The sequence below is a fragment of the Protopterus annectens genome, chromosome 8.part0 (genome assembly GCF_019279795.1).
Source record: "Protopterus annectens isolate FY-2018-M chromosome 8.part0, PAN1.0, whole genome shotgun sequence".
NCBI lineage: Eukaryota > Metazoa > Chordata > Ceratodontiformes > Protopteridae > Protopterus > Protopterus annectens.
In genome coordinates this window covers 746,403,943-746,424,078 of record NC_056741.1, presented here as the reverse complement: position 1 = coordinate 746,424,078, position 20,136 = coordinate 746,403,943, and the positions used below count along the sequence as shown (strand labels likewise).

The following is a 20,136-nucleotide window of genomic DNA, read 5'->3' as shown; positions in this document are numbered from 1 at the left end:
TATAGGGGAGCCTCGAGCCGGTGGAATTAGCTCTCGAGCATTAGTTTTGGCCGAGTCGGAGCCGAGGATCGGCTCCGAACCCATCCAGCAAGAAAGAAGGTGAGAAGAAGACAACTAACATGGAACGTTATGGTAGGTACATAACTTCTTATTATCATTGGTATCCAGTCACAATATCCTGATCATCTAAGGAGGTCAGATCAGACTGCAGATACCCAGCTAGCTAAGCCACAGTTACTGAAACAGAGCAGTGACATGCAATCAGCGTTTGTGGATAGGGACAGACAACACCTGATAGGTGTTAAGGCCGTATCTAAACTCAGCTCAGAGAAAAAAATCAGCTGCAGAAGTTAAGACAGTAACCCAGAGATACAGTTCAGCAGTACTCTCTGAATAAATCTAAGCAAAGATTCAGAGATGCACTAGGAAAACGCAAAGCCCAGAAAAATGTATTGAAGATATTGTCTCTTCTCTGTCACTTTCTACTTTTAATCTTTTTTCTTCTTCTTTCCGCTTTTTCCGGTTAGGGATCGCCACAGCAAATCACCTGTCCACTCATGATTGGCAGTGGAGTTTTTACAGTGCCGAGTTGCCAGCCCGGCACCCAACCTTCCACAGAAGGCACACACACACACTTAGGGCCAATTTAGAGTGTCCAGTCCACCAACAGCATGTCTTTGGGATGTGGAAGGAAATTGGAGCACCTGGAGGAAACCCCCGCTACCACAGGGAGGACATGCAGACTCCGCACAGAAGGCACCCCATCCATGGATCGAACTGGAAAACCTCTTGCTGTGCGGCAGCAACGCTAACCGCTGCACCACCGCGGCCGCCCTTACTTTCTACTTTTAATACTACCATTAAATACATGTCACCTATAATCTACATATTCCTACCACCTAGCTATAAGATTATAACTATATCTGTCTTACTTTTAAGTTTAACTCTTTAATTCTACCTTCCCACTACACTTACCTTTTCCTTTTCCTACCCCCCTAAAAAATTGAGATGTATTGTTAAATATTTCTAACTGTATAATTTTCCTAGATGCTAATCTTCCATTGTTACTGTATTGTGTCTTTCTACAACATATGTGCTGTTTAGATATTTTTCTGTATTATTTCACTTGCTTTATAAGTAATTGTTTCCTTGCAAATTCGTATAACGATTTTCATGTAACTTGTAGCTTTTCTACCCGGGCCTCTACTAAAAATTGGTTTCAAGCCCAGTGGACTTTCCCAGTCAGCAGATGTCAGTAAATAATAAATAAATAATTATTTTTGCTTTGTTTGTAACTGTAGAGGTAAAAGTTGATAGGTGTGAAAGTACTAGAAGATAGGCCAAAACATACTTAAAAAAAAAAAAAAATCAAAGATCCAAAATTCAAATACCAGTAACCATCTAGCAGTCTATAAATGCAGATTTGTGCATGACTCCTGTATAGAACAGAAATGGAGAGAAGCACAAACTCCAGGTGCCTTATCAAAGCCTATTGATGAAGAAAAGCATTCGAGTCAGTTCATTGCTGAGAAATATACAGATGAATTAGTTGTCCATCTCACAAGTACAGATCTGCAGTGAAACCAAAGATACAAGTAAAAACTCAAATAAAGCAGATGCTGGGGTCAAAATGGAGTCCAAACATATAATAATTTCAGTGCACATCAGTATTCAGAAATGTGGACTGAAGCACAGATCTAATTCAAAAAGCAGAGATAAAGGCAGATGCAGAAAAAACAAATCAGAGTCCAAGTGAGCATGAAATTGTTAGTGGCCAGTTGAAAATTTGTAGATACAAACTCCCATACAGTAAGAGTACTAGGGTAACATGTAATGTTGGGGGGGGGGGGTAAGATCAAAGGTCAGAGATACTGATATTGGTAGGTGATGTAGATTAAATGGCCAACTCAGAGCCCAGAAATGCAAAGCATGACTTTGCCAGCTGCTGCCATTGATTTAGCTCAGTCGCTGAGGAAGAAGGCATCTGCTACACAAGATTTTTCACATCACAAAGTGTATCCTTCTCAGAGAGAGCAGAAATTGTTAAATAACATATGACCGAGCAGAGGACCCATTGAGGTGGCAGACTAAAGACAGAAAATCCAGAGATTAGGCATAAGACTTACAGGTCTGCCTCCACTTTCAAATCCATCATAGGTTTAGTGACCTGTACACATTTCCCTGGTTCCTCATCCTTTTTAGGGTATGACCTCTACACATTCCTCTGGTTCCTCATCCTTTTTAGGGTATGACCTCTACACATTCCCCTGGTTCCTCGTCCTTTAAAGGGACATGACATGTGCATATTCCCCTGGTTCCTTGTCCTTTGAAGAGACATGGCCTCTGCACATTCCACTGGTTCCTCATCCTTTAAAGTGACATGACCTCTGCACATTCCCGTGGTTCTTCATCCTTTAATGGGACTTGACCTCTGTATATTCCCATGGTTCTTAATCCTATGTTGGGACATAACCTCTGCACATTTCCCTGGTTCCACATCCTTTAAAGGTACATGATATCTGCATATTCCCCTGGTTCCTCATCCTTTGTAGAGACATGGCCTCTGCAAATACCACTGGTTCATCATCCTTTAAAGGGACATGACCTCTGCACATTCCCCTGGTTCTTCATGCTTTAATGGGACATGACCTTTGCATATTCCCCTGGTTCCTCATCCTTTTTAGGGACATAACCTCTGCACTTTCCCCTGGTTCATCATCCTTTGTAGGTACATGACATCTGCATATTCCCCTGGTTCCTCATCCTTTGTAGAGACATGGTCTCTGCACATTCCACTTATTCCTCATCCTTTAAAGGGACGTGACCTCTGCACATTCCCCTGGTTCTTCATCCTTTAATGGAACATAACCTCTTCACATTCCCCTGGTTCCTCATCCTTTGTAGGTACATGACCTGTGCACATTACCATGGTTCCTCATCCTTTGTAAGGATATGACCTCTGCACATTATCATGGTTCCTCATCCCTTAAAGGGACATGACCTCTGCACATTACACTGGGTGCTCATCCTTTAACAGGACATGACCTCTGCAAATTACACTGGGTGCTCATCCTTTAACGGGACATGACCTCTGCACATTACCCTAGGTGCTCATCCTTTAATGGGACATGACCTATGCACATTCCTCTGGTTCCTCACCCTTTAAAGGGACATGACCTATGCACATTCTGGGTGACCATCTTCTGGATCTCACAAGCATAAGCCTAAATCTTCTGTGCACAGTCTTGCTTTCTCCTCCTCATGGAAATCCACGGTGGCTAGGAAATGCAGTTCCTCGGTGCCAATACCTTCATTGGCACCAAGCAGGAAAATGTCTAAACTGTCAGTTCCATCAGATGCTTTGGAACAAAATACTAACCCTTCGGTACTGACAGGTCCAGTGGCACCAACCTCGGATAACGATAGGTTATTGTCATCATCTGCACCAGCACCAACTAGAGAATTCATTACAATACCCAGATCTAGGTATTCCCTGTCTGTCAACCCATTTGACTTTCATCCCCTTTTCTCGATCGACCAACTTCACGTTCAGGTAAATCCACCAGTTCCTCCAGAAACTTTACTGAAGAAGAGCTGGAGAGAGTAGTGAGGAAGATTCTCTGGGCACAGGAAATCACTGGAACCTCTAGGCCTCGTACCCCGTTGGGTCAGGGTTTTATTGCTTACACACTTCCAAGTACTTTTCCTCCTCTGACTTCTGTGGTAAGTTCAGAGTGTTCGGTTCAGTTGTCCAGCACCAACTGCCTTGGTCCCGAAGCGGTCTTCTTCATCACTGATGATGGCATCCCTGAATTCTCTGGGCCGCTCGGAACCAGGGACCTCCTGGGGCCGTGTCTGTCCTGTCATTTCTGAGGAGTTTGAGTCGACCCAAGGGTTTTCCGAGTCATCTCTTCTCCTCGGATCTGTGGCATAGATCAGCTTGGCCCTGGCTTCTACCTCGGGAGGGGTATTCCCTAGATGAGGGGAGACAGAAGTGACGAGCTCTGTTCTTTTGGACCCGGGCTGCCTTCCTACCATTGGTGGATTGGCTTTTGAGGTGATGGAGAGGGCCTTGTATGTCGCAAGACACCATTCAGGTCTACCCCCCCTTGGAAAAACTGTCTAGGTCCATCCTTGTGCCAGAGCTTCATCCACTTCCTCCAGCTGAACAGTTGGTGCCGAGGCCTCAGGGAACCCCACACTTGGAAACGTCTTCTTCCGTTACCTCCCCAGAGCTTCCCACTGAGGAGCTTCCTCAGAAGAGGAAGTGTAAAATGAAACACATTGATTCCCCTGAAGAATCATACACTAAAGACACAGATTTTGAGGAGGGGGAAAGATCCCCATGATCACCTGCTAATGTCTCCTTTGGAGCCATCCTGGAAATTTTGAAACTGAGAGATGGTGGGCAGCCCAACAGTCTTACATCTTTGGAATCTGTGTACCTGCAGGCCTTTGGCACCCGACCATCTACCTCATGTGTGACTCTGCCCACTGGTGAACTCATTGAGTTGATCTCTGAATAAGCATGGAAGGCCCCCAACTCTATTGAGCCAATACCCTGGAGACCAGACAAAATAATAACTGCACCCATAGACAAACCCTTTTGGACCAAGGGCTTACCAGTAGATGCCATGGTCATGGCAGCAACCACCAAAAAGGGACTGACAGATGAAAGTTCCACTATTCATCCTCCTAATTAGGGAGTCTAGAATGATGGATAGGATAGGGTAGCAAATTTATGCCTCATTATCCTTTACCTTGGGTTCTTTGATTTACCTGGCACATTTTACAAGGTTGCAGAGGGATCTGATTAAAGAACGTTTGATACCCTTTCAGGAGCCATTTCTGACATGGTTCAGAATTCCATAACTTCTCAGTTGACCACCTTGATGTACATTTCCAACTCATCCATGAGGCTCATTTCTCATGCAACCAAAGGGAGCCATCAGTTTAGATGTAATCTTAAGGAGAGATGGCTGGAAGTGTTTCTGTGACTTTGCGAAACCCTAAAAGTGTAAGTTCATCAATGCTTCCTCCCTTCCTTGTTAGGCCCAAATTTAGACACACTCACTAGGTGTGAAAAAAAGATGGAAAGACTGTGTGTGCAGTGGGTGTACATTTTTCCACTCCTCAGAGGCCTTTCTTGAGGAACCAGCGCATTAGTGGAAAAATGTGGTTCAAGAAGTCTCATGGGTCCCTTTCCTGATGCACGTAGTGACAGCTCCCCCAGGAACAGAGGGGGGAGCTCCAATGAAAGAGGCTGCCCTCCTGGCAGAGGACATCTGTGGAACCACGGTTTCAGAGACTCGTTCTTCAGTAAACCTTTCCAGTTCTCTTGAAGGAAGCAGTCAGGGCACTTAGGGAGGGGAGGGTGGTCATTGTTCCCTGCACTAGAGAGCCTGACTACAGATAATTTCCAACAAATGGTTGCAGGGAATTATATCCAGAGATTATATTAGTTTTTCACTAACCCCATCCTCCTAACAAAAAAATCCTGGATATTCCACCCAATCAAAGAGAACAAGCAGCACTAGAAATATAAAAGCTGCTAGAAAAGCGAGTCATCCAAAAGGTCCTCCCAAACCAGATAGGATCTGGAATTTACTCAGTTTTTTTCTTTTTTTTTTTTTTTTTTTTAGTGCCAAAAAGGACAGGGGGCTGGAGACCTATTGTAGATCTCAGCAAGCTAAACAAATCGGTTCGTCAAACCAAATTCCAGATGGTCACGGTTCAGTCCATTCTTCCGTTTCTGGAAAAGGACCACTGGATGTGCTCCATGAACCTCAAGGATGGTACTATCACAAAAAAATGCACAAACTATCCAGGAGATTTTTAAACTTCCGGCTGGGAGCCAGTCACTACCATTTCTGTACTGCTCTTTGACCTCACCACAGTCCACAGGGTGTCCACCAAATGCATGGCAGTAGTAGCAGCTCACTTGAAGAGTATACCTTCAAATACAGAGTTAGGTGTGATGTACTATTTTGAAACAAGACCCCCACCCCTCCACCTTGCTACCATTTATAAGATCCTAAAGCTTTAAAATAAAACATGTTTGAATGTTTGCACTAAAATTATGTAGTTATGAAAACACTCTTGTAGATAGCTGTTGGTCTTTAGTGTGCAGCAGGTAAACAAGACAAGTCAGTTACTTCTGCTCCCTAGTCACTCTTCCACAGTTATTTTTCTGTACTTCTCACAAAAAATTTCTAAATATAAAGCTTTGCAATGAAACTCTTATTGATAGTACTAATATTTATTTACCTGACAGCTGTGTTGACCAGATCGGTCCTGCATTAGTTTGTAGCTTACTGTATTTTTTTTTTTGGGGGGGGGGGGGGGGTTCATAATGTAATATTTTTACAGGGAGAAGAAACTTAGTCAGGACACTGTGGAAATTCCCCAAAACAAACTACCCTTCTTCACATGGTGTGAACTTGTGTGCAGTAAGCATTGGAACAAAGGAGAAGGCAATAAGTCAATTTTGAAACAAATGTGTGTGGAAATAAATGAAGGTGATCACAGTTATCTGAAGAATGTTTTCGTTCGTTTGTAGTGTAATATGTTGGAATATTGAATCACACCTACTCTGTGAAGAGGTAATGTTCAGTGCATGTATGCTGTCGAATGTGGCATTGATGAGAAACATGGAGAAAGTATATATATGTATATGTATATATATATATATATATATATATATATATATATATATATATATTATCTTTATATAGGTGTATTTTTTTTCTGGAAGATGACATCAGACCGCATAACCAGATTCTGTCAAGTGAAGCTTTAATTCACTTAGCTGATGTGTCAGATTTATAGCTGACAGCTGAGGAACAGTTTTAGTTTTACATAATGAACCACAATGTCATTGAGGTGAATAAAGGTAATTCTGCATTAATGAACAGTGGTAGGTCACAAGTGGCGCAGACCGTTTGATTAAAGAGAGTCTGAAACCTTCTTCAAGGTCAGAAGTGGGCCTGGAACTTAATTTGTAATGCTGGAGACTCTTAGTGCTGCTTCTGTGAATGGCTTTTTGCCCATAATTACTTCAGTGCTGCCTAATGCTAGTGCAGTGTTACTGGCAGGCTGCTTTACTGTTCAGCATATGAGACCTTCTTCTGATCAATGACTGTTATAATTGCATCAGTTGTGAAGCATTCATTAGCATTTCTTGAGTTGTTAAGTAGAAGTGTTTCTTCTAATGCTTTGGAATATTTTACCCAATGGAAATATGATATTCATTTCATGTGTGAAGAGCCAAAGGCATTGCCTCTGAAAAGATGGATACTGCTGGTGTGAACATGTTAACACCATGGGGATTAAATGTTCTGAATGCTACTAATAAATTTCAGTTCAGAAAAAAATAATGATTTTGGTTTTAAACACAAGGTTTAAAATATTGGATATTTGCATGAATTAGAATACTGGAAGGACTGCACGAAATTAAGAAAATGACATAAAGTAAAATTATTTTCCCACAGTGGATCAACAGTTTTAGCCTGTTGAGCCATTGAAGATGCTTACAAAAGTGTGCCTTTGTACTGGGAATGGGAATTTAGAATTGCATGCATTTATTCATTCATTCTCTGAAACAGAGTCTATTGACTTCATGTCTCAGGAGAGCCACAGCCTGTCCCAGCACTCTCTATGCAGGTCTGTCATAAGGAACAGACACACAGACATACACACACACACACACACACACACACACACACACACACACACACACACACACACACACACACACTCTCTCTCTTACTGAGTCATACATGGCATGCACACCTGCTGACATTGTAGAGGATCATTGTTTTACTTATGGCATGCAGACAGAAGGAAGACATGCAGACTGCCCCCAGAAAACACCCCACTGGTAACCAAAGTGGAAAATCAACACTGTTAGGCATAAATTCAGCCCATCGGCTTTGCTCTACTGCCATGTACCTTTACTGTAAAGTGTTTTTCAGAATCTGCTGAGCCTATTTATGGGGTGGATAGGTGTGTGCATCCATATGTAGAGCAAATTCAAAGTTGTTCTGACCAGTGCAAACTGACTCATGTTATTGCTAACTGCCCTAAATTAAATTATGAGTGGAGAACTGGGTTATGTTGCTGAAAATTGTACAAGGATGTGTATTATTTCTTGCTGTACTCAGCAATTTTGGCTACATTGCCCAGAACATCATGTGGTACTTACAGTGCAGAGACGGGAATCTGTGCACCATCTCCCTTTTTGTCAGATCGGTAGGAGCATTAGAGAATCATTGTATGCATCTGAAGGACATCAAGATGGTGATGGAGGAATGTAATATATATGGCTCTATTATTTGTGAACAATCACAATGTCTGCATCTGTTTGGTGGAAACCATTTGATTGAGAGAGACAGGTTCTTGATGTGCAAGACAATTCCTGGGTAGAGGAATATTCCCTTTCCCCAGGAATCGTGTGATCTTTGAGATAGTATATACAATTAACAGTGTGTTGGGGGGTGCAGGGGGGCTTTCCCCTTGCAGAAACACTTACTGTTGGCTTAGCCTAGGTAATCCTCGGACCATGCACATAAAGTACTGACATTTTGTGTTTCGAGGCTTGTAAGTCAATATCCTGAACATTGACATTGTGATCATTCAGAAAAATTAATAGATTTATCCAACTATATATGCAGATATTGTGTATGTGTATACCCACGTTTGAGTAACCCATATGGCGAACTTTTTAAACATTGAGCAGAAAAGGTCAACAAAGAGAACATTGTCATGCTAACAAACATGTGCTGAGAAAGAATGTAGGCAGAAGCAGGCTTTAAAGATAATTTTTGATGTACCCCCAAACCCTCTGCTAATTATATATACTAACTCCAAGATCACACAATATCAAGGAAAGGGCATATTCCCCTATCCCAAAAATTGTGTGGTCTTTCACTCCTGTTGACTGTCTATTTAATCGAACAAATGTGGTGTTGGGATGGTGGCCTAACAGTTAAGGTGTTTGCCTTACAAACACAAGGTGCAGGGTTTGAGTCTCACAAGGGATAATTGGCTAGGCTTACAGTGGCTCACAAGGGCAGTTAGCCTTGTACTAACCTATGAACTAACCTATGAACAGATGTCGACCAATGTCTCTTTAGCTCAAACACATGGCACCTATATATATATATATATATATATATATATATATATATATATATATAGTTTCACTTCTATAGCTCAAAAGTTCAATCATTGAACCTCTAATTATTGAAGACCAGAGGATCAAAGATTTGAATAATTTTGATTTGATTTGATTTGACAATCTGATAAAGAGACATCAGACATCGCTGATAAAGATAAATGGCTAGTAGATAATGTTTTCTGAAAGCATTCATGTGTTTTCCCAACTGAGAGACTTGTAATGATGAGACAAAACCAGATAGCACTTAGTAGAAGCATAGGCTGTACCATGCGTCTTTGCAGGGATAACCTTTATCTTAGGTTAACCCAAGTTTGTGAGTGTGCATGTCAGTTTGGGACATATATTCCTATTAGGAGGGTAAAAGTTCAATATTTGAAGATATACGTAGTTTTGTATGCTAATATTAACTTAATAGGTTTTAGGTGGTATTGGGGGGTGTATGTCTTTTTTTTTTTTTTTTTTTTTTTTTGAGAGCTTTTAGTAAAACAAAAAAAAAAAGTTTTGTCCACCAACACTATCATCATTCTAATGTCCGGACCAATCCTTTACCACCACCAAAGACCAAAATCCACAAGCCAAGCTCTGGTTCCTGCACTCAGCCATCCCTGAAGGCCCAAGATGAATACGGCCAGCTCAACGGTCACTGCAAGATCCAAAAACAAGGCAATCCACAAGAACCCAGCAGAAATACACCACTGCTGCATTCATCACACACCGACAAAACGTTTCACAAAACTGATGACACACTGACAGGAAAAAACACGTAAATACAAAAAAAAACATGTAACGCACATTTGGGAGCCAGAGTAGCCGCTGCCATTCAAAATGCAGAATGATAAACAGAAAATAAGGTATTGCCTCAATAATATGCATGATTTTAGAAACTGTTAAGCAACTGTTTTTGATAAATTACAATAGAGAACAAAAACTTTTAGCATAACCAGTCAGGCAACAGAAAGTAGAAAGGACTGTCTTCAAGCTTAGGGAGCCTACAACAAGGAAGATAACAAGAGGTCCTGTAGAGTTATTAGAAATATTTTGGGAATTAGCCTGTATAAAGCAGAAAAATATGGAAATCAAGAAAAGGTACAAATGGAAATGTTTATGGAAGAATTAACTATGCCAAGGTTTGAGGTAGATGAGGCTCAGTTTCTAACATTTAGGATAGGAGATGAGATTAAAATGGTGATGTATAACCAACCCACAGGAAAGTCCCCAGGAATAAATGGCATTCCTCTGGAAGTTTGGAAGCTAGGAGGGAAAAAAACTGATAAAGATCTGGAAGGTTTTCTTTAACAGTATCTTAAGAGGAAAAGTACCAAGATCCTGGAAGAAAGTGGTGGTAGGAAAAGTACCAAGATCCTGGAAGAAAGTGGTGGTAGCTGTAATACCTAAAGAGGATAAAGACCCATCATATCCAGCTTCATATAGGCCCATTTTGATACTAAACCATGATTATAAAATGTTTATGTCTATAATGGCTAAAAAGAATGGAAAAAGCAATGCCAAAATTGCTAGATGTGGACCATTGTGGTTTTGTGGAGGGGAAGCAAACATTTGAGAACATTAGCAGAACATTGGTCCAGAGGGAAAAGCAGAATGTAAGAAAATACCACTGTTGGTGGTAGGTCTTGATTCAGAGAAGGCATTTGACAGAGTAATCTGGGACTTTTGAGCACAGCAATGAAAGCATTTGCATTCCCTGATAAAATTTTAAGGTTGATAGGAGGATATATGAGGGATCGGAGGTGAAAATTAAAGTTGGTGGTTTCCTCTCTGATAATTTCTGCTTGAGCAGAGGAGCCAGGCAGGGGTGTCATCTTACCCCTTTGTTATTTGCATTATATTTAGAATAACTGGCAAAGAAAATAAGGGCCTCAGAAATTCAAGGATATAATTGGTATGGTAGTCAAAAAAAGCTGGCTATATTTGCAGATGATATTATTTTTATACCTCATATAACCAGAAAAGGACATTTCAGTGTTGTGGAACATTTTGAGACAGTTTCATATGTTTTTGGGATACAACATTAATGAAGCTAAAATAAAGGCAGTAGCTGTATATTATGTACCCACACATGAATTGGTTCAGCAATATCTATATTTATTGGGACATGATAAAATTAAGTACTTAGGAGTATGGACTGAAAATGATTATGGTGTGGCAGCTAAGGATATGTGGGAAGAGACTAAACAAAAGATAATACAAAAACAGAAATTGGAAGCTCAGTTATATGAATATGGATATGGATAGTAAAATACAAGCAGTTAAAATGTTATAGTCCCTTTAGTCTTATACAGAGGTCAGGCATATTTTTATCACCCAGAGAAGAAGTTGTGTATAGCAATTAATAAAGAGCTGAAGGATTTTATCTGGGAGGGGAAGATGGCAAGAGTCAAATGGGATAAGCTGAGTCTTCCAGTAGAACAAGGAGGATTGGGATTACCTGATTTAAAGGGGTATTTCAGAGCTACACAGTTAAGGTTACTATACATAGCACAAACAGAAACCTATAATTCAGAGTGCCGAGCCGGCAGAAAACAGTACTCAAGCCGCTGAATCACTTACAGATGCCTTCTACCAGCACCTGCAGGACTGCATGGATAAGGCAATCCCAAGCAAAACAAAGACTCTTTGTACCAAAGGCAAGCGTCCAGTCTGGTGGACCCCAGCCATAAACAAACTCTACAACAAAAGGAGGAAGCTACTACAAGATAGAGCAAAATCCTTAAAAGGTAAGACACCCTTGATCACTATAAGTAAAAAACTAAGAGCTCTCATAAAATCATCCAAAGCAAATTTTGAGAGAAAAATAGCTAAAGACTCAAAAGACAATCATAAGGCCTTCTTTAGCTATGTTAGAAACCTGGGAGGAAACTCCCAGATATGCTCAGAACTAGTTCAAAATGATGTGAAGATTACTGATCCTACAGACATTGCCAACATACTGGCTGACCGGTTCAGTGCAAACTTCTCCCCCCCTCCCCCCCAAAAGGAGAGATATCTATACCAAGTGATTGCAGCCCCCCAAACATCTCCAACGCCCAAATGAGAACTGCTCTCTCCAAAGCAAAAAAACACAGCATCCATGGGACCTGATGGTGTCCCCGGCTGTGTGCTCCACGAACTCAACGAGAAATTAAACCCACAGCTAGGACAGCTGTTTAATCATAGTCTTACCTCTGGATACGTACCCAGGGAGTGGCGCACTGCAACTGTGGTCCCACTTCACAAAGGCGGTGCCTCCACCGACCCTGGAAATTACCAGCCCATTAGCTTGACAAGCCTTATCTGCAAAGCCATGGAGAGGATCATAATGGACCTCATAAATAAAGACATAGGGAATTTGCAGACTTTGGATCCATCCCAGTTTGGCTTTGTCAAAGGCAGATCATGCCTTCTAAACTTGGTTGACTTTTTTCAAACAGTCACCAAAGCCATTGATGAGGGAAAGGCAGTCCATACAGCCTACCTCGATCTGGCGAAGGCCTTCGATACAATACCCCACTCGGGTATCATTGAAAAACTCATCAGCTTAAATGTTAACCCATACATCACAAGATGGGTTGCAAACTGGCTGAGTGACAGAACCCACAGGGTCAGAGTTGCTGGCGCCATGTCAGACTCAAAGCCTGTCACAAGTGGTGTACCACAGGGCTCAGTCCTGGGCCCACTCTTGTTTGGCATCTACTTTTCCAAGTACAAGCAAACACAGGAGGGTTATGGCTGACAAAGTTTGCAGATGACTGCAAACTGGGCCATAGTAGAAAACACATCTGACACAGATATCCTTCAGAAGGGTCTCACAGAAATGGATAACTGGTGCCAGAGCCATGGCCTAAAGTTAAATGCCAAAAAATGCATAGTCATACCCTTCGGGAAAAACAAGGTTATCCCTAGCTACCAAATAGGTGGCAATCCACTGAGCACAGAAGAAGTTATCAGGGACCTGGGGACCCAGGTTGATAGTAGTCTGTCATTCGACACCCATGTAGCTAAAGTAGTTAGGAAGACCTTCTACATTGCCCACCTTATCATGAAGGGATTCTCATCTAGATCAAGGGAGGTCATAGTCTCCCTATACTCATCACTCATCAGACCAATGATTGAGTACAATGCCCCATTCGAATGTATCTGACCCGACACTTGCAGCAGCTGGAGAGGCCACAAAAGTTCCTCACCAAAAGGATAAAGGGTCTCAAACATCTGTCCTATGCTGCCCGACTGAAAGAACTCCAGCTCTATTCAGTCGCTACCGCTTGCTCAGAGGTGACCTTTGCCTAACATACAAGGCCATGTCAAACCCATATTTGATGAATATGCTTCACCTCAAAAATCTAGATCCGTCAGAGCCACAAGGGCGGGAGACTTAAACCTCGACACGGCTATTAATAGGACGTGCTGGAGGGATAGATTCATCACCCAAAGACTCCCTATGCTGTGGAATAAAATCCCAGTATATGTGAGGCAGAGCACCTCGCTGGCCTTGTTCAAGAGAAATCTTGACCAATGGATGGGAGATCGCAGATATACCCCAGGGATTACCTCAGTGTCACTGCTCGACAGAGGCACAGCAAAATAATGGGTATAGTTCCCCATACTAAAGGGGTGGCGTAAGCTACAAAACTATGGGCTAGGCTTGTAAATGCCCTCAGGCAGATAGCCTAGTATGAACCTATGAACCTATGAGCAAAGGGGCAGCTCAGAAAAAAAAGGAAACGGGCATTTTGGTTGCAAATCTTTAAGGAGAATAACAATAACCATGCAGAATATTATATTCATGAAGTAGCAGAAGATATTCTAAGAACTAAGTCAGCATGGGAATAAAGAAAGGAGATTCTGCTGATAAGAATGACTGCAATTTGGGATACAGAAAATAGACAAGAAAAGCTGCAATTTATTGGAGAAAACTGGCAAAGGAACCAATATACTGAGAGTAGATAATTAGAGAGGGAAACATAAATCATTGGAAAGACACCAAGAATTCATTTTGACTACAGGTTAGAGAATTCCTTCCCTATCAAGGATTGATGTCACAGTATAGGCAAAGAGAAAGAAATGGGGGGGGGGTCCTGAATGACAGACCAGCACTGTTAAGAGTTTTTAGTAGAATCTAGAACAGAAGTTGCTGTTAAAAAAATGAATAATTGGTGGAGTGTATAAAATATTGTGTGATAACTATAAAAATCAGTCAGATTAGGTTAGAAAGGATTGGGAAGAGAGACATTGGATAAATAATTCTCAAAGAAACAATGGGAGGATATATGTACGCCTCCCAAATATGCAACAGAATCTAGAAGATTTAAGATTTTTGCTTGGAAATGTTTACATAGATATTTTTATACCACAAGTAGACTCCAGAGAACTTTTCCACAGGTAGATAACAAATGTTAGAGGTGTGAACGGGGAGAAAGAGGTAATTGGGAATATATTTTTTGGTGGACTTTAAAGATTCCCCGCAGAATACTCTGTCAGAGATACTGGGTAAGCAAATTGGTGTATCTAGGGAAATTATTTTTCTGAGCTATGATAAAGAATCGGAATTGCCTAGACATAGTAAGGCCTTGCTGAGTCTAATTTTAGTGGCTAGCAAAAAAGCAATTACTAGAAAATGGAAATCCAAAGTCTAAACCAACTGTACTAGAACTAGCGACTATAGTAACAGAGATAAAATAACTGGAACTGGGATCTTTAGAAAAAGGTAATAGCAAATTGCATAAAAAGAAAGGGAATTATGGGAACAATACATGCAGGCGATGAACAAGGTTTAAAAGAAGGCAGGATTAAAAATGAGCTATGTAATGTTTGATGGACAATGATTGGGTAGATTATAAGTGATGTAAAATGTTTGCAACTGAAATTATATAAAGAAAGTTTGTGATATTTAATGCTTGCAGCTAAGTTTATGTCAATATGGTTTGTTTTCATTTATATAAATGTATAATTACCTATGTCATAAAAAGTTAATTTAATAAAGATGTTTCTCATATAAAAAATAAGTGGAAGAATTTGAAATTATAATTTCCAGGTAAAATTAGTCTTTTAATTTTAAAATGTTTCCCTATTGGATTTTCTTCTGACAGAAAATAATTCTCCTGGAGAAAAAAAAAGATTAGTAAACCAAAATCAGGATAGCTTGGTCAAAAATTCCCCAAGAATTCCTTGGGAGATGTTAATTTTATCTAAAACCAAATTTGGTTGTAATATAAGTGACCATGAATTGTCCTGTTATTTTCAAACCCTAACTAATCTGGTGAAATGGAGCTTAACTTGGTTAGATAAATTTACATTGGTAAGTAACCATGTTTGGCAATTAACTCTTGTTTGTTACAGATTATTTACTTCATATAGCTCCATTGATATACACATTCAAAATGCATCATACCTTACTAAAATTATACTTTGTTACAATCACACTTGAATTTTCTGTAGTAAAGTTTTCATTGGTTTGCTTACAGTAAAAAATTAGATACTTCAAATAGAGCTCATTATGGAATAGATGCATTATTTTCTCCAAACTATGCCTTTATCTCAAACAAATGTTATCAGTTAACCACAATAAAAAGTTCTTTGACTATTTTTAACACAAGAATTAGAAGCATTATGTCATATTTCTTATAAATAAGCCTAGTAAGAAAATATTTGTACTTGGCAACTAGTCCATGTAGTACATCAGCATCTGAAGATTTGTTTAACTTATAGACCTTTTATAATAAACACTTTGGGTCTTTTAGAAATCAAATTATCCAACACAAGATTCTCTTAAGGCCTTATTTAGATCCCCAAAAAATAAACTGTAAATATCCAGATAAAAATTGTTGTCATGGATGTGACTTACTGTACATAGTACCACATATGATGGTCATTCCCTCAAATCCATCATTGGTGGCTAAAGACATGTGCAATCATAAAAAGTATCACTGGAAAGGAAATAGAATATGAAGCTTCCACCTGTGTTCTGTGTAAATCGTATCACTATTCAATTTTTTCTGATGTAATGTTAGGAATTTGGTTGCAAAAAGATTACTTATTTAAATGTGGAATCATCCTTTAGAAATTATCCATGAATTGCCTTTAAAATGGATGCTACTGTATACTAAATTTAAACTTTTTGAAGAAAGTTAATCAGATTCATTTTTGTTTTTGTGGCAGAGGGTGTTTGTGACTGCTTTGATCTATCAAATAATTATGTTAAGATACTTTGGTTATAATTCACGTGAATTTCTTGATAACTGTATAAATTCTAACAACATATGGCATGTTGAAATACCAGGTAGAAAAGTTACTGGTAACCTCTGTCTTCAGTAATTTATCTGAACTCTGGAAGTTGTGGATTCTAAAATTTAGTTTGTGACTGGCCATGAGTGGAATCTTTGAGAAGCAGGAAAAGCTACAGTTTACTATATGTCTGCACATTGTTGGGGAAAGCCATAAAAATGTATATGTCTGAGCTTTCAGAGAGTAAGACGAACTACTGCAAGCAATTTGTCAGTTACTGTAACAATCTGAAATGTATTTGTAATTTCTTCTGTATCATAACACAAGGTCCCAAAGGCTGTTGTGTTACTGAATTAAAGAATCTCACCAACCCACTGTGTCTTATGTTAATGCATTAAAGAAATGTACCAAATACTGTGAATTTTGTGAGTTGCATGACAGAATCATGGGTGGTATCAGAAATGACCAGACAAGGGGAAGATTGCTAAGAAAATCAGAGTTAATATTAAAAAGGCAACTGATGCCTGCAGAGTGAGTGAATTTACCTTTTCACACTTAACCTCATTAAAATGTACGTAGATATGTCTATATCTGTCTATTTATAGTTATATCTATATCTGACTGTATATATATATATATATATATATATATATATATATATAGAGAGAGAGAGAGAGAGAAATGTGTGTGTGAGTAAATGTTTCTTGCAAGAAATGAAAAGCAGAGAAAGACTAATGCAACAGGAATGTCCATAAACATGATAAAATAAACACCCCCTCATGCTCAAGTCTGTAGAAAGAATTACTAGTTCTTAATGAAAGAAATGAATTTGACAGTCAAAGCTTACACTTGTTGTAGAGACATAAAATTTATTTATTTGTGAACACAACTTTCTTAAAAATATGTCAAAAAGAGCCACTAAACTATCTGGAAGGTATTAGAAAACTACAAATACAGTAAAAACCTTTTAGGTCAGTGAAGGAGGAATAACCACCAAATAAGCTCAGTGTGAATTGTGTTCTGCCAGCTGGAAATCTGGGTGAAAGCCCAAAATTAATAGCTGAGGTATGAATTTTATACTAGACACTGTAGCAGAGTGTAATGTAATGGCTGTTCAAGCATTGAAAGCACTGAGTCAGAAAGGGAACCACCTCAAATCGTTGTATAATTTGCTTACCTATTCTGGTCATTTTGTTAAACTTAAAGGTCAGAAATTTCTTGTGTACATAACAAGAATAAAAATGTAATAAAAAACACAAAGAGAATACCTTAGTTAATATTTGTAATTTGATTATTCAACTTGTTAGAAGAGTGGCAAGGTAAAAACAGAGTTCAGAATGTAAGAAATACAGGATGGATCAGAATATGTTCAATCTGATTCACCTAAATAGGTCAATAATTTGCTTATTGGCTTATGCTGTTTACAGTTATTGGCAAATCACACAGTATAGCAAATGGTGTATTGTTCTAGCAAAGTTCCATTAGTTTTTTTTGCAGGTGATAAATTAAAGGTTTACGTGGGGAAAATGGATGGCATTCAGATGCAGATACAGCCTGCAGAGTGGTTCATCAGTATTGTTATTGTAGACATGACTCATATTTGAGTAGACCCAAAACACTTGACTAAAGCTATAAAAAGCAGTATCCTCTTTGCATTTGAAGAAGTACAGTATGTAATTCCTGAAATTTATTTTCTGCGCTTGTTGCAAATCAGTGATTTTTCAAATCAAGCTTGATAAGGAAAGTTCCAAGATTTGTACTTTTTTAATTTGCCCATGTGAAATATAAGATTTTTTAGTATGTTATCAGCATCTAAAGTGTTTCAAGCTAATATACAGTTTTTCAGTGCTCTTGATGGAGTTATTAGTGTAAGTACTCAGGGGGTCCAACCATAAAACAGTGTGTTAAAAGACTGAGTTGCTAAAATGCTGAGACAGAATCCTCTCAATCTGAACAAAACTTAAGTTTAAAATTACAGTGACAGATATATGGTCCATGTCGTATCATCAGAAGCCTTGAAACCAGATAGTGGGAATGTAAGAACTGTAGTGCCAATGCCCCAGCGTAAAAAACATGTAGGATCACATGACATTTCTGGGAATAATGAATTATCTTTCTAAGTTTGTACCAAACTAGTCTGATGTGAGTTTGCCATTAAGGAACTTATTGAAACATGCCAGTTAATTTGTAAACACTGTATGTAGTAGCAAGCAATGACTGTGTGTAGAGTAATATGTGTGTGGTTCTGACAGTAGCACAGTTTATGAAGGCAAATCATGCTAATGTTATATTAGGATTATATAGAATGAACATCACCAGAGGATCACATATGATGGACAGTACATGTACCAGATCCTTTGTCATGGTGAAATGCAGGAGAATATACATCTATTATCTAAGAATATATTATAGTAATGTAAACATTCACTGTTTTTAAAAACGTTCTCTTTAAATGCCTGGAGCTGTTTTGTTTCAGAGATAGGTTCCACTAAAAAGCCTTTATTAAAATCAGGTCCCTCTCCCCTATTGTCCTGATATAATGATAAGCTCTTAAAACAGGTGGAAATTTTAAGTTCATTTTTATAAAAATTTATGCTGTGTATTACTGTTATTTTTTAATCAAATAACAATTTATTTTGCGTTCATGATTTTACAATAGTGACATCTGTCAGTCTTCCTAAAAGTATTGTCCAAAACTGTCTTAAAGGAAGCAAAAGACCTTTAATATCATTGTATAATTTGTTTGTGCCTTTTTTGTACCAGACCAGCTTTTCTCCATTATACTTTAATGATATAGAAATTAGTTCCATACCTATTTTATTAAAGAAACTTGTCATTTCCTAAAATAAGGGGTCTTCACTGGTGAGCCCTTTTTGCTTGATGCAGTCCTCAAAATACAGTGTGCCCCATTAAAGCAATCTAAACTTTAATATAGTTTTCTAAAAACTTGTTATCCGTGGTTTTGTACCAAAGACTTGACAGTTTTTCAGTCACTATACAAAACATCAAAAGGGGCCTCTAGTCATTCTGTAATGTTGACCAAATAGTTGGATGATGGAACACTTAGAGAATGTGGTACTTCAGAAACTAATGTGGTGTCAAACATATTCAAGGTGTCCAGAGAAACATTACTCTTACCTCTTGATGATAAATTGACACCACTTGCAACCCTTTCAGTTTTCATAGCATTTTCAATTTATTTCCCAAGTTGAGCTAAAATGTTACATAGTGAACTAAGAATAGTGTGCAAAGGAAATGCCATCAGAATTGTGCTATTGGTCCAGATACTTTCATATTGTCTGCTTTCTCAGGACGAAATCAAAAAGAAAAAATAATAAACTATCAAAGACTGACAGTGATGATAAAAAACATAAAAGTAAATCCAAATCAAAACACCAGAATGTAATAGAATAGCAGACCAAAACCTTTATTTAATGCTTTTGTCCACTCATATATTCAAGGAGTTCTTCAGAACAATTGGCAAGAAGTAAATCATTCATTGCATATGTGGAATCTGGTCCTGTGACAGTCACAGGATCAAAAACATAAATATATAAATTGGTTAAACAAAACTACATTTCTTATCTTAAAGAACAACATTTTAAACTACAGATACTAAAATTATCATTTAACAAAGGTGTTAGCATTTAGTCTTATTTTCCAGTACAACTACTACTCTTCTAACATTAAATCATAATTGCCACCTCTTACATTACAGTGCACCACATCTAATCAAATGC

General features: G+C 38.9%; 1 protein-coding gene across 1 annotated transcript in view; it reads left to right on the top strand.

Annotated features, from left to right (window-relative positions):
- The window catches only part of GBA (glucosylceramidase beta), a 502,181-nt gene that overhangs the window by 244,075 nt on the left and 237,970 nt on the right, over nucleotides 1–20,136 (top strand). The window contains exon 7 of the mRNA XM_044079308.1: nucleotides 18,195–18,264. Within this exon, the coding sequence (XP_043935243.1) occupies nucleotides 18,195–18,264 (70 nt within the window). The remainder of the gene's footprint in view (nucleotides 1–18,194; nucleotides 18,265–20,136) is intronic.